At 34.5% G+C, this 12,054-nt stretch overlaps 3 protein-coding genes across 5 annotated transcripts in view; 2 read left to right on the forward strand and 1 right to left on the reverse strand.

The window, feature by feature from the left end:
• LOC110419209 (uncharacterized) overlaps positions 1-977 on the reverse strand; it is a 7,993-nt gene extending 7,016 nt beyond the window's left edge. The window contains 3 exon segments of the mRNA XM_089784123.1: positions 55-135; positions 138-362; positions 365-977. Of these exon segments, the coding sequence (XP_089640249.1) occupies positions 55-135; positions 138-362; positions 365-965 (907 nt within the window). The 5' untranslated portion in view covers positions 966-977.
• Positions 978-2,074: 1,097 nt separating this feature from the next.
• Positions 2,075-6,033, forward strand: LOC110419208 (NHL domain-containing protein). Of its 2 annotated transcripts, none has more exons than XM_021432160.2 (7): positions 2,075-2,398; positions 2,712-2,780; positions 2,869-3,036; positions 3,255-3,425; positions 3,745-3,954; positions 4,556-4,644; positions 5,057-6,033. In XM_021432160.2, exons 1-7 carry the CDS (start codon positions 2,314-2,316, stop codon positions 5,708-5,710), a joined length of 1,446 nt encoding a protein of 481 aa, XP_021287835.1. In that variant the 5' UTR covers positions 2,075-2,313; the 3' UTR covers positions 5,711-6,033. The 2 variants fall into 2 exon arrangements, with proteins under 2 accessions (XP_021287835.1, XP_021287836.1); XM_021432161.2 differs by having other exon boundaries at positions 2,076-2,398; positions 5,060-6,033.
• A 1,756-nt stretch (positions 6,034-7,789) lies between these two features.
• Positions 7,790-12,016, forward strand: LOC110419212 (uncharacterized). 2 transcript variants are annotated; one of them, XM_021432165.2, is made up of 5 exons: positions 7,790-8,226; positions 9,101-9,223; positions 10,924-11,043; positions 11,199-11,269; positions 11,729-12,016. In XM_021432165.2, exons 1-4 carry the CDS (start codon positions 8,190-8,192, stop codon positions 11,267-11,269), a joined length of 351 nt encoding a protein of 116 aa, XP_021287840.1. In that variant the 5' UTR covers positions 7,790-8,189; the 3' UTR covers positions 11,729-12,016. The 2 variants fall into 2 exon arrangements, with proteins under 2 accessions (XP_021287840.1, XP_021287841.1); XM_021432166.2 differs by lacking the exon at positions 11,199-11,269 and having other exon boundaries at positions 7,802-8,226.
• Positions 12,017-12,054: the final 38 nt, after the last annotated feature.

Below are 12,054 nucleotides of genomic sequence, written 5' to 3' on the forward strand. Positions count from 1 at the left end.
CAAGTGAGAGAAAAATCAGGTTGGTGAAGTTTGACAAAAAAGAAGGTATCTCACCTGTAAAAGAATTATTTTCAAGGCCTAAATGAGTGAGCTTTGTGAGATTACTGAGTGAAGGGGGCACTGATCCTACAAACCTGCAAGGCTAAGTGCCAGGAATTCCAAGGAATGAAGATTAGCAATTGAGGCAGGTACTTCACCAGAAAAACTTGTGTTCCAAATTGACAATACCTTAAGCTGACTGCTGAGGTAAAATTCTGGCAAATAACCAGCAAGATCCGTATTTTTGGACACCTCAAGGAGCTCAAGATTGGGTAGTTGGAAAATAGCCGCTGGGGATTTGCCAAACAATTTACAATTGTGGCAAAAGAAAGATCAAGGTATGTCAAGCAGGTTAAATTCTGCACTAAGCTCTTCATATCAGGCCTTTTAAGTTCCAACAATCCTCCGTAAGGATTACCCGCAGCAAAATTAAGAGACAGGTCGAGAGTAGATAACTTGGAAAGCTTTGAAATTGCAAATGGAATCTGACCAGAAAATAAAGAATAAGAAAGGTTCAGATATGTTAACCTCGAAAGATTGCCCAATGCTGATGGTATCTCGGAGTAACTAAAGTTATTGAACGCCAGGTTCAGCTTTTGAAGATGAACAAGACGAAACAGGCCACTGCTGGAATTGATAGAGCCATGAAGGCAGCTTTTACTGAGGTTAAGGCTGATGACATGGCCGGTGATGTGATCACACTCGATGCCTTCCCAAGAGCAGCAATCAGCACCTTGAAATTCCCATTGATCAACCTTGGGAAGAACACATCGATCAGCAGAAACATTCTTATAAGTGATAAAGCTTTCCTTGAATTGCAACAAGGCAAGACGCTCATCTCCATGGCAGAGAGACGCCCGTGCAGATGACAAGGAAAGAGTGAGCTGAGAAAGAGAGAGGAAGACATATGCTGAGAGTAGCCACATAATGAATCTTCTTTGCTGGTTAATTTGCACCCTATGAGATGGAGATCCAAGTTAAAGACATATATTTATATTCTTGTACATAATACTAGAACTGTGTACCGCAATTAATAATTTCTTAAACTGCAACCACTTCGATGTATATAGTCTTGCCCCATATTTAATGTTTCATGCATGCATGAATGTTTAGATCGTGATTAAGGTTAACACTCATATTTATTGCATTCGAATATTTAACTCATGATCTTTTTATTTAAAGAATAAATTTTGAATTTCTTTATCTTAATTTTAGAAAATATTTATATTTATTTATTACATAATTTAAATTGTATTATGCACACATAAAACAACATAGAAGATTGAATAAACACTTGTTGTAATAAAGCATCCAAGTCTAAGTAATAAGTGCCGAAAATTAGCAGGATTATATACGTTTTAATCAAGAGTTTTGCCCCATTTTTCTTGCTGAGAAAATATAGCATTTCAAAGGAATCATCAAAACGTAAGAGGTGACAAAGGCGGCCATCCCCCGCAGCCCCCTAGGCCCTGTCTCTGTCTCTGCCCATCAGCTCATGTGATGTCCTTTTGGCTTGGCTTCAGGTTCCTCTTTAGACCTGTCCCTCAGATTCACGAGATTAGTGCTGAATAGGATTATTTTTTAGGTATAGGTTCAGCTTGAGATAATAAAGTATTAATAGATATTTGTTTTTTTATTTAACCTAATAAATTAGAAAGTGAACTCACAAATAACTTTTAAAAGTTGTAACCGAACCCCTACCAATAATCCCAATTGAGATCATAGTCGACTAGTTGTTACTTTGTCCTTTGCATTGGACCCGATTCACCCAAAGCAATTGAATGGGTGTAGGTGAACATAGTTATGACCTTTTAATAAATATGATTTTATACCAACTTACTTTTGTGTGTTTTGCACTCTGTTCTGGCAATCTAAAACTCTAAGCATGATTAAGTTGTCAGTTACACCCACTGTGGATAAATTCTACTTCAGTATTTCTAATCAATAAAAAAGAAATCTTTTGAGGCAGAATCTGACACTTAACTTATAAAAAATCCATTTTGAAAGCACCTGAATGATATCCCAATCCAAATAGTAGACAAATGCTGCTAACTTGGGACTGCAAAACTTGAAGATTTTTGTTTAAAGTACACTTTGTTCTCTCCCTCAAAAGCTCTTTAAAAAGTTCAACAAAAATACAATGTTACTTTAACCTTTTACTTTACCTTTAACGCCCCAAAATTTCTCTCTCTCTTGCCCTTTTCTCTCTCTCTCACTCTCTCTCCTTACTGGCCGTAGGAGAAGAACTAGCTTCCTAAGCTTAGTTAGAGGAAAATGAGAGAATCCCATCTCTTTTTCACACTAATACTTCTTTTAGTTCCTTACACCCTTCATTTCCAAGCTCATGCTGCCCCTACTGGTACCCTTTTCTTTTGTTTTTCTTAATTTTTTTTGATGATCTTAGATTCTATTCATCTTTTTGGTTAATGGGTGTTTTTTTAATTTAATTTTTTCTGTTTACTTGTTTCTGCTTTCCGTTAATGCTACATTTTTTTTTTCTCTGCTTCTTTTATTTCATCTTTTGCACATGTTGGTGTAAAGCTGTTGGCTGTTAGTTCTTTTGATCTATAATTTGCTCAAATGGGGTTTCTTATTGTTTTTAGTTAAACCCTTTTTCTGGGTCTTATTTGCTGGTTCTAATGCTTTACTCAAATGTAATGTGATTTACTTAGGGCCATTGATAAAGCACTTCTCTTCTTTACTTAAATGGACCAGGTCTTCTACCAAAACCCCCCAATCAGGTAAAAATATGATTTTTTTTCTAATGTTTGATTCTGTATGTTGTATGAATTTTAATATTTTAATGGGTTTCCTTTTTTTCTTTTACAGATGGCAATGTTCTTCAATTTGAGAATGGATACTTAGTTGAGACTGTGGTTGAAGGCAATGAGATTGGAGTTGTTCCTTACAAAATTCGCGTATCTGAGGATGGCGAATTATTTGCTGTTGATGAAGTTAATAGTAACATTGTTAAGATTACTCCACCATTATCTCAATGTATGTGTTCAATCTTTTTGAATGAGAGAATTTTTTTTTTCTCTGTGAATATGAGAATTATAAATGTTTATTTTTCTCTATTTTTTTATGCTGTTTATTTAGTGAATCAAATAGGAGCGTTTTATGCTATGGGTTTGTCAGAATTATTTGTTTTGATTTATTAATTTGGTGATAAATGTGTGCTTTGTGTTATTTTTTATGATTACTGATTGTTGCAGATAGCCGGGGAAGATTGGTTGCTGGGTCATTTCAGGGTTACACAGGGCATGTGGATGGAAAGCCAAGTGATGCTCGTTTCAATCATCCCAAAGGTGTAACCATGGATGATAAAGGAAATGTGTATGTTGCTGATACCATGAATCTTGCTATCAGAAAGATAGGAGATGCAGGTATATGCAGATAATGATGAAGAATATATTTAACTGAAAAAAATAAACTTAAAACTGAGGTTGAATTGTCTTCATAAAATTTGTTAATTGATAAAAATTCAAATAAAAGCCATCCATCTATGCAGATGTTAAACAGCGTTAAATAATGAAATGACTCTACTGTAGTGATATATCAGAACTATTGAAGCTGTGTCGATTGAAATCCTTTATTTTTGCTTTCTTTATGGGGAAAAATAATGTATCTTCATTGAAGTTGTCAGCCCCTATCGTAGATTAATTTCTTAGGGAAAAGGATGTTGAGTCTGGTAATTATTTGCAGGTGTCACAACTATTGCTGGAGGAAAATCAAATGTTGCAGGATATAGGGATGGACCCAGTGAGGATGCAAAGTTCTCAAATGATTTTGATGTAGTATATGTTCAGCCCACCTGTTCCTTGTTAGTTATTGATAGAGGAAATGCTGCCCTTCGGCAAATCTCCCTCAATCAAGACGATTGTGATTATCAGTATAGTTCTGTTTCTCCCACAGGTTGTACTCCTATCTATATGCATCACAATGTGCATAGCCATATTTACCTTCAATTCTTCTTGTTGCATAGTCAATTTACTGTTACAGTACTGAGCCCTCCCCCCCCCTGCTAAAGAAAAACACCAATCTGATTATTTGAGAAATTAATTTTCTTATTGGTTGGATATTAGTTTACTCTCTTGAGCAACACTATAACCAATCTATTGTTTTTTCATTTTGATGAATGAATTATATCATCAAGATGACCACATATAAGCCTACCTCTGAGAATAAAAGAATCAAACCATCCAGGAAGATTTCTAGCGGAACTCCAAAGTTGATAAAACAGGGAACAAGTCTGGTCCTTAAAGTAGGAATATTGTTGCCCATAATCTGGGCTGGGACAGCCATGTTACTCAGGATAACTTAATAGTGATAAGTGTGACAGTTGAAGTAAATCATAGCTACCTTATTAATATTTGTAATACAGGCTTTTAGCCAGCATGAAATGAGTCCTTTTGAACAAGTGGTTATCTTGATAATTTTGACATTAACAATTGTGCATCTGTACTCTTGTTACGTTAAAGTACTTGCTGACTTTCACACTTTGGCCTTTTCACAGATATCCTGATGGTTGTTGGTGCAGTCTTCGTTGGATATGCTACATGCTTGCTTCAGCAGGGATTTGGATCTTCTTTCTTCCCGAGAATGGTATAACTCTTACTTTTCATCTCAACAATGTAACATGACAATTATAACAACCTTGACAGCCCTCTGACTGTTATTTATTTTTCATCTCTTTTTGGTGAGCAAATTCAGTCTCATGAACTTTAAATTACTCTGCCACCCTTGCTGCGAAGATATATTCGATATCAATTTTCTCGCACATGTACCAATAAGCTCTGCTGCTGTTGTAGTTGTGGCTTCAAGTTGTCTTTGTAGGGAAGTGTGCTAACAAGCACCATGTCTGCCTCATTGCTATATCTATCTCAGTGTTGTTGTTGTTGATTTCCTTTATAATGGTCTTGGGAGGCCAAAGCATCTTATACTTTGTTGCCCCAAAATAATTTTTTTTCATGCATTGTTGCTCTATTGGCTTCATCTGATGCGGAAACTGTTGCAGCAGCAACCTTCAGAGAGTGAATTCAAAGAACAACCAAGCAAGCAGAAGCCCACTCCTATTGTGGAAAGTGTGAAAGAGGAACCCGGGTGGCCATCTTTTGGCCAGCTTGTCATGGATCTATCCAAGCTTGCACTCGAAGCAATGGCCACAATGTTCCTTTATTTTGTTCCCTCTCGTTTCCGATCAAGTGGCTCCAAGAAAGGTCTTACACCAATGAAGGATTCTCTTAGGAAGCCTGAAGATGAAGCCCCACCTCCGTTAGTTCAAAGGCAGACCACTCCAGCTCCGGTGTCTGGAACCCGGCAGACACATACAACTAATACAAGTGATAAGCATTCAGAGATGAAGCCTTCGAAGGTAATAAAATCAAGCAGCTTCAAGGATCCTTCTTTGTCCAGCAAGCATCGTTCCTCCAAACGACAAGAATTTGCAGAATTCTATGGGTTAGGTGAGGTTCCTCCTTACAGCAGGTCTAAGACCCAGAAGGAAAGACTGAGACATCGCCAACGTGATAAAACAGGAGAGGTGGTTTTTGGAACATCTGGGACAGATCAAAAACCTGTGGAGAGCAAGCCAGTGGACTATGATAACTCAAAGTTTGACCATTACAATATGAGGAGCAAGTATGGATCCAGTGATTCATTCCGTTTCTGAACTAATTACAACTATTGATGACAAGCTTGTCCAGCTACTGATTTTCACCCTCCTTTCTTGAGTCTACACTATCCATCTTGAATTTGGATCACCATATTTCTTTTTAAGCTAGTCTGTAACGGAATCGGATATGTATTAGCAGGAATTTGTACCTTTCAAGTATGAGAATAGCGACTTAGCACAGGTTATTTCTTGGCCAGATGCTGTAACATATGTAAGGTTCTACAATCCCTGCATAACCGATTAATATGCAGCATTGTGTCAACTTGCTATGGCATTTGAGAGAAAACTGATGATATGTTGAAAGCAAAGCTGTTAAGAAAGTCATCATTACTATGCGGATGATATATGTTGTGTGGACTTGTTTTTGTGTCAATGCAGTCAACCCTGCAGAAGCAAAAATCAATTTAGCTTGCCAAAGTATTCTTAAAATGCATTACCAATAATTTTACGACAAACAGCAATCCAACTCCTGTAGAGTGAATTGAGCTTTTATAATTATTGAGGGTCTTGGAGGCTTTTTGGAGCCTAAGTGGCTGCAGCGGAATCAACAATCCCACTCCACTACAAGGCATTAACAACAGCTTTGCACACTAGTAAAGCCTTCACCAGAAAAACCTCTTGGGGTTTAAGTAGGTTTGTTTTGATAACCAAAACAATTAAAGAGAGAGAGATTCAATGTATAATTCAATAAATTACAATCTTTGTTGACATTGGGAAAGGTTATTCCCTCAAATTAATCTTATAGTTACAAGTAAAGTTTGGTCTAATTATAGTTATTTTTTAAGGATTAAGTTTTGAAGTTTAAATTTATCATCTTTTTTGAGATTTTTTAATGATTAATTATAAATTAAAATTTTAAAAGTAATTCCAAAATACTATGTTTCAGCATTTAGGTCATTGGTCAGTTAAGGATTAAATCTATTATTTGAATAAATAGGAAAATATGGAAATTCCATAAAAAAGAAAAAGAAAAAGAAAATATCAGTTTCATAATCATGAACGGAAATGTCGTCACACTCCCGAGACCAATAGATTTGCCCGAAGCCGCAAATGGCGGGCCCAATTATCTTCAATAATAGGACATTTAAAAAGTGGGTCCTACAGAAGGTCCCGATCTTCACCCAATGCTGACATGGCAATTTCTCACAAGTCAATTAACGTTGCCGTATCATAAAGATTCCATAGACCCATTCTGTCCCTCAAGGTTTGTGTAAATACCAATTTCGTTTCTATAATTTAAAACCTCACAATTAAGTCCTATTGATCTGCATTAGAAATTAAAAAAGCTACATTTGTAAACTTTTATACGAGGTTACACGTGTTGTGAATTCCCATATGGTCAAGTGAGGATTTTGAATTTCAATCTCAAGGTAATATAATATTTTATTAAAATTATTTATATATTTTTTTGAAAGATATTGAAAACTTTTAAAAATTTAAATTATATAATCAAGCAAATAGCATACGTGATCGCATGAATGAATAAAGAATTTCATCATTTTAAAATATTTATTAATATATTCTAAAGAAATTTATATTTAAGAATCAAATTAAATAAAAATTGAGATCCTGACTCAACAAGAATAAAAGTTTCAAGACTAATCCCAATTCCTAACCCCAAATAAATTTTTAAAAAATTAAACATTTTAATTTAGAAATGTATACTAAAATTTGAATCTTAAGAGGATGAACTCGAAACTCATATTTGATATAAATAAACAATAATTCAGTGAAATTTTAGATTAAAAATAATTAACAAATTACTCATGAAAATATTTAGATATTAGATTCGATTTCTTTACACACTAATTTGACTTTTAAAAAATTAAAAATTTCACTTCTCAATATTTGAACATTGAGAAATCCGAATTGAAGACTCAAATAGTAAACTCTCAAAGACTTAATTATTACTCGAACTCGATTATAAAATATCGGATAATGTAAGATATTTAATGATAAGATTCTCAAGGGCTTAATTGGTAGAGTCATTAAAGTTATAAGGATAAATGTAAAGTTTTCGAAAATGTAGGATAAATTATTGGAAGTCCTCCCCACCCCGAAAAAGGAAAAGGTTAGAAAAATGAATAAAGAAACTCACGAACAAGGAACATGACAGCCAACCACCAATCACAATCGATTCACGATTTCTCTCTTATTATTTACATTATTATATTATATTGTATTTATTTATTTAGTTACCCAATCATCATCAAATCATCAGTTTCCTCCGTTCTTTTTTCCTTTCATAATTTAATTTAACTCACCGGAAAAACTGCAGGGGGCCTTTTTCACCGGAGAAACGTTTCCATCGCCTTCTCCCTCTCTTCTTTAAAGAAGCTTTGACTTCAATCTCAATGAACAACGCTACGAGAGTTTTGTTCTGAAAATATATAAAAGAGGCAAGCTTTTTTGTTTTTCCCCTGTTTTCTTTGGGCTTTGAAAATTGTGAGCTTTTGGGCTTTAGAAGATAAGCAGAATGGGCTGTGCTGGATCGACGCCGGCCAAGGGAGACGGTCAGGCTTTTTACTTTAGTCTTTTCTCTTCCTCTGTTTGCGGAATTTCTGTTTGGTTCCCGGGAAAATCGTAGGGAAAATTGGAAGCTTTTAGAACAATGACAACATATTTGAATTGTTTCAGCTTGAGAAAAAACTTTGAGCTAAGATAGTCAAATGGTAGATTGACTAGCAAAAGTTTCCCATATCTTCTAAGCAACTGAAAGGCAGCCGCTTGAATTTCATTTATTTATTTTTTTAATTGTTGGTCCAATTTTTATTTTGTTTTTTATTGCGTTGAATGTTAGAGATTATCAGCATTTTTCGTTATACAATTATGTGATTATATTGTTCTTCTTTGACGAATTGTCAAAAAAAATAAATAAATAAATAAGTGGCTGGTCAGTTGAAAAGGATTTGCTAAATTTAGGATGAGGATTTGAATATTTAGATATGAACCTGCAATTAGTACTCATTTGCTTTTGAACCTTTTTGTTGATTTACTTTTCAATGAAGAAAAATGGCATTATAGGGGCTGCTACAATATTTATTTACTTATATGCTTTTGTGTTGAAATTTAATGAAAACAAAAGGACTAATCCCTTGGTCGCATGAAATCGGCTATAAATTCATCCATGTACTGGGTATTTTAATGGATCTTAGCACCATTCATATATGACATTTTCTTTATAATACCGTGAAGTTTGAGCTCCAAGCCTGCTATCTTCAAAAGAGGTAGTATTTGAGTATTTGGGTTGTTGGTTTCTTTTCACCTTGTGCTAACTAACTCCTTATGGTAAAAGTGCAGTATGAACTCTTGCTTTTAGATTCACAGTCGAATATTATATGTACTAAAGTTAAAAAGTAATACGGTTAACTTTTTTGGCTTCAACAGGGAATGTGAAAAAGATCAGGAAGCCAAAACCCTGGAAACACCCTCAGCCAATTACAAAGTCTCAACTTGTGCAGATGCGTGAAGAGTTTTGGGACACTGCTCCTCATTATGGTGGCAGGAAAGGTAGTTACCTATGACTTATAATCACCAAAGACTTTGTTAATCTAAATCAACTGTTAGGTTAACATGGATAAGATTGTGAATATTTGCATGTAGATGTTCCCAATTTCGTTTGTGAGAAGAAATTTTGTTGATCTTGAGTTGGCCGTATAAAAACCGTTTCTTCTCTCTGTGAGTTAGTCTAACAATGGCAGCTAACACCACCAATATGCAGACCTAGTTATGTGGTGAATCCTTTTTTTATGGAAAACTGAATCAGACTGAGTTGATCTATTGCAAATTTTGGTTGGTTCTGAAGTTAGACCTAGAACTATAAAAACGAAATGTTGTTCTTGGATACTCAGATTCATGTAGGAAGGTATTTTCATGTTAATTAGTTAAGTTCCACATCCCCTGTACGATATAAAATTAAAATCCTGGATTATGTGTGTAAATTACATAAGCATGCACACAGATTAACTGAAAATGGTAAGTGTAAACTAGCCAGCCCAACTCTTTCACTGATCAGAGTAATTTAAAGTTTTATAGCCCAAAAAGAAAAGAAAAGAAAAACTGACAGAGGCCTGAATGTTGAGTTGGCTTTAGGTTCCCCTTAGCAATCTTCTTGTGAATGATGAGAACTATGGACATTGCTAACAGGATGGCTTTAGGTTTAATTTTTTTACAATGTGATATTTAGATCAGCCTTAAAACTCGTCAACAGTCGACCCACAACTTGAATTCTGAGATGGCTGACATACACATTGCTGATAACTTAGATTTAATGTTTGATAGACCAGAGTAAAGTTACTAATGAGAACTAAAGGTTTCATCAGAAGGTTCTCCACGGACTTGACTGTCAAATTAAACATTGATATTTAGGAGTTTTAATAACAGTATTTAACCCCACTTAATTACAAAGACAGGCCAAGTTGTACTGAGTAAAAGATGATCACTGTTTTATGACACATGATTTAGGAGAATTGCCATTTTAGCTACACTTATTTTAATTAAAATCACATCTCACTTAAAGCCTACAATGATTTTTGCAAATCACTAGATTAAGCATACAAGCTCTCAATACTTAGTGCCAGTAGTTGGTATTTTAAAATTTGACTACTGAATAGTAATATGGTTGTAAGATGAACCAAGGCTGAGAAAGAAAGAAATAGAAATTACATGAATATCAAACAGGAAAAAGAACCAGAGGAACTTAGTATTAGAAGAAATGGGGGAAGGAAAAGAGAGCACCAAGGGGGAGACCTCAATACTCAAGTCTCAGAAACTCAAAGCTGAATGAAAAAAAACCTACCAAATTATATAAATACAAGGCATAAAACTTCAACATAATTCCAAGTTCCAAATATATCACCAAGGTGGTTCTGCATCAAAGATTCAGTTGAAGATTATATTTCTAACTTTTTTTTTTTTTTTGAAGAGTGAAGATTATATTTCTAACTTGAGGTGGTATACAAACCCATTTTTTGTCTATGATATAGAAATCTGGTCTCGACAAGAAATCTATTACATTGTATAAGTGCAATCTAGTTTGACTGTAGAGTAGAACTTTAGAAGTAAATGATTGAAAGTAAATTGAACAACTATGGTTTTCTTGATAGCCTTCTACTTCCAATATAACTTTTTCCTTTGACTCTGCATAAATGAAAATAAATTGGTTATCTTTTGCATGGACCCGAAATGTACGCCAACTTCCTGGACACTAGAGATTTGGGATGCACTTCGAGCTGCTGCTGAAGCTGATCTAACCCTTGCTCAAGCTATCGTGGACAGTGCTGGGGTCATAGTGCAAAATGCTGATTTAACCATCTGCTATGATGAACGAGGTAAAAATTTTGCTGCATCAGATTTTGATGACTATTTTAGCCTCCTTTAAATAGCGCCAAGATTCAACCTCCCAGGAAATAATTAGGACTCTGTTTGGTTTAAGAAAATATAAGCTTTTTATGTTTTCATTTTGTTTTATCTTTCTAATTTCAAGGTATATATTTGCTTTGTCTGATCAAGTACATTCAAGTGCTAGGCGGATGGAAAATTAAACAAAAGATTTAGGTAAAATTGTAACATTTAATTATATATTATTTGTCTTAAATTGAATATTTGTGTATATTAAATTAAGTTGATCTTTACTCAATAATGTATATGTATATGATACATATTGAGAACATTAATAGCAGTTATATAATACATATTGACAAAATACAATTCCAAATACGTAATCACTGTTTTTTTGTTTAGAAATAGTTTTTCATTTTGATTTATAAAACACATGCTCAATAAATTCGAAAATAGAGAATGAAAAATGTTTTTTAAAACCAAACACACAAGTTTTTAGTAGGGTGATGTTGATGCCACTGAATTTCTAACAAATTTAGAACTAAAACTGGTGCTATCTAGTATGGAATGGTGTATTTCCAATAATTTATTGCAAATAATTTAACTTAGAAAGTGTTGCTTTCTCTGGCTTGAGAAATTCCTGCTAACATGCTTTATACGAACTCTTGTTTGCAGGTGCTAAGTATGAACTACCAAAGTATGTTTTGAGTGAGCCGACCAACTTAATCCGAGATAGTTGAAAATAGAGAGAATTCTGAGTGCTGTGTATGCAAGAATGAATGTAAATCATGTATATTATTCTCTCATGTTCTTTGGAAACACTTGATCAACTCAGTCCCCTGCTTTTATGCCTTTTTTTTTTAACTTCTATGTTTGACCACGGACATTCACTAGGTTGCTGTAAGTTTCTTTGATGAATCGATCCAGGGCATAAAACATTGGTTTTGAATTTGGTAAGTTGTCTCAGTTTTTCTCTGAGCTTCTAGGCAAAGGTTATTTGT

This window comes from Theobroma umbraticum, unplaced genomic scaffold, assembly GCF_002168275.2.
Source record: "Theobroma umbraticum cultivar Fairchild unplaced genomic scaffold, ASM216827v3 scaffold_67.0, whole genome shotgun sequence".
Classification (NCBI taxonomy): domain Eukaryota; kingdom Viridiplantae; phylum Streptophyta; class Magnoliopsida; order Malvales; family Malvaceae; genus Theobroma; species Theobroma umbraticum.

Coding starts and splice junctions, on each gene's coding strand:
- LOC110419208 (XM_021432160.2), top strand. CDS start 2,314: ATGAGAGAATCCCATCTCTTTTTCACACTAATACTTCTTTTAGTTCCT. Junction 3,037..3,254: donor TACTCCACCATTATCTCAAT/GTATGTGTTCAA, acceptor TGATTGTTGCAG/ATAGCCGGGGAAGATTGGTT. Junction 3,426..3,744: donor CAGAAAGATAGGAGATGCAG/GTATATGCAGAT, acceptor AATTATTTGCAG/GTGTCACAACTATTGCTGGA.
- LOC110419212 (XM_021432165.2), top strand. CDS start 8,190: ATGGGCTGTGCTGGATCGACGCCGGCCAAGGGAGACG. Junction 8,227..9,100: donor GACGCCGGCCAAGGGAGACG/GTCAGGCTTTTT, acceptor TGGCTTCAACAG/GGAATGTGAAAAAGATCAGG. Junction 9,224..10,923: donor TCATTATGGTGGCAGGAAAG/GTAGTTACCTAT, acceptor CCTGGACACTAG/AGATTTGGGATGCACTTCGA.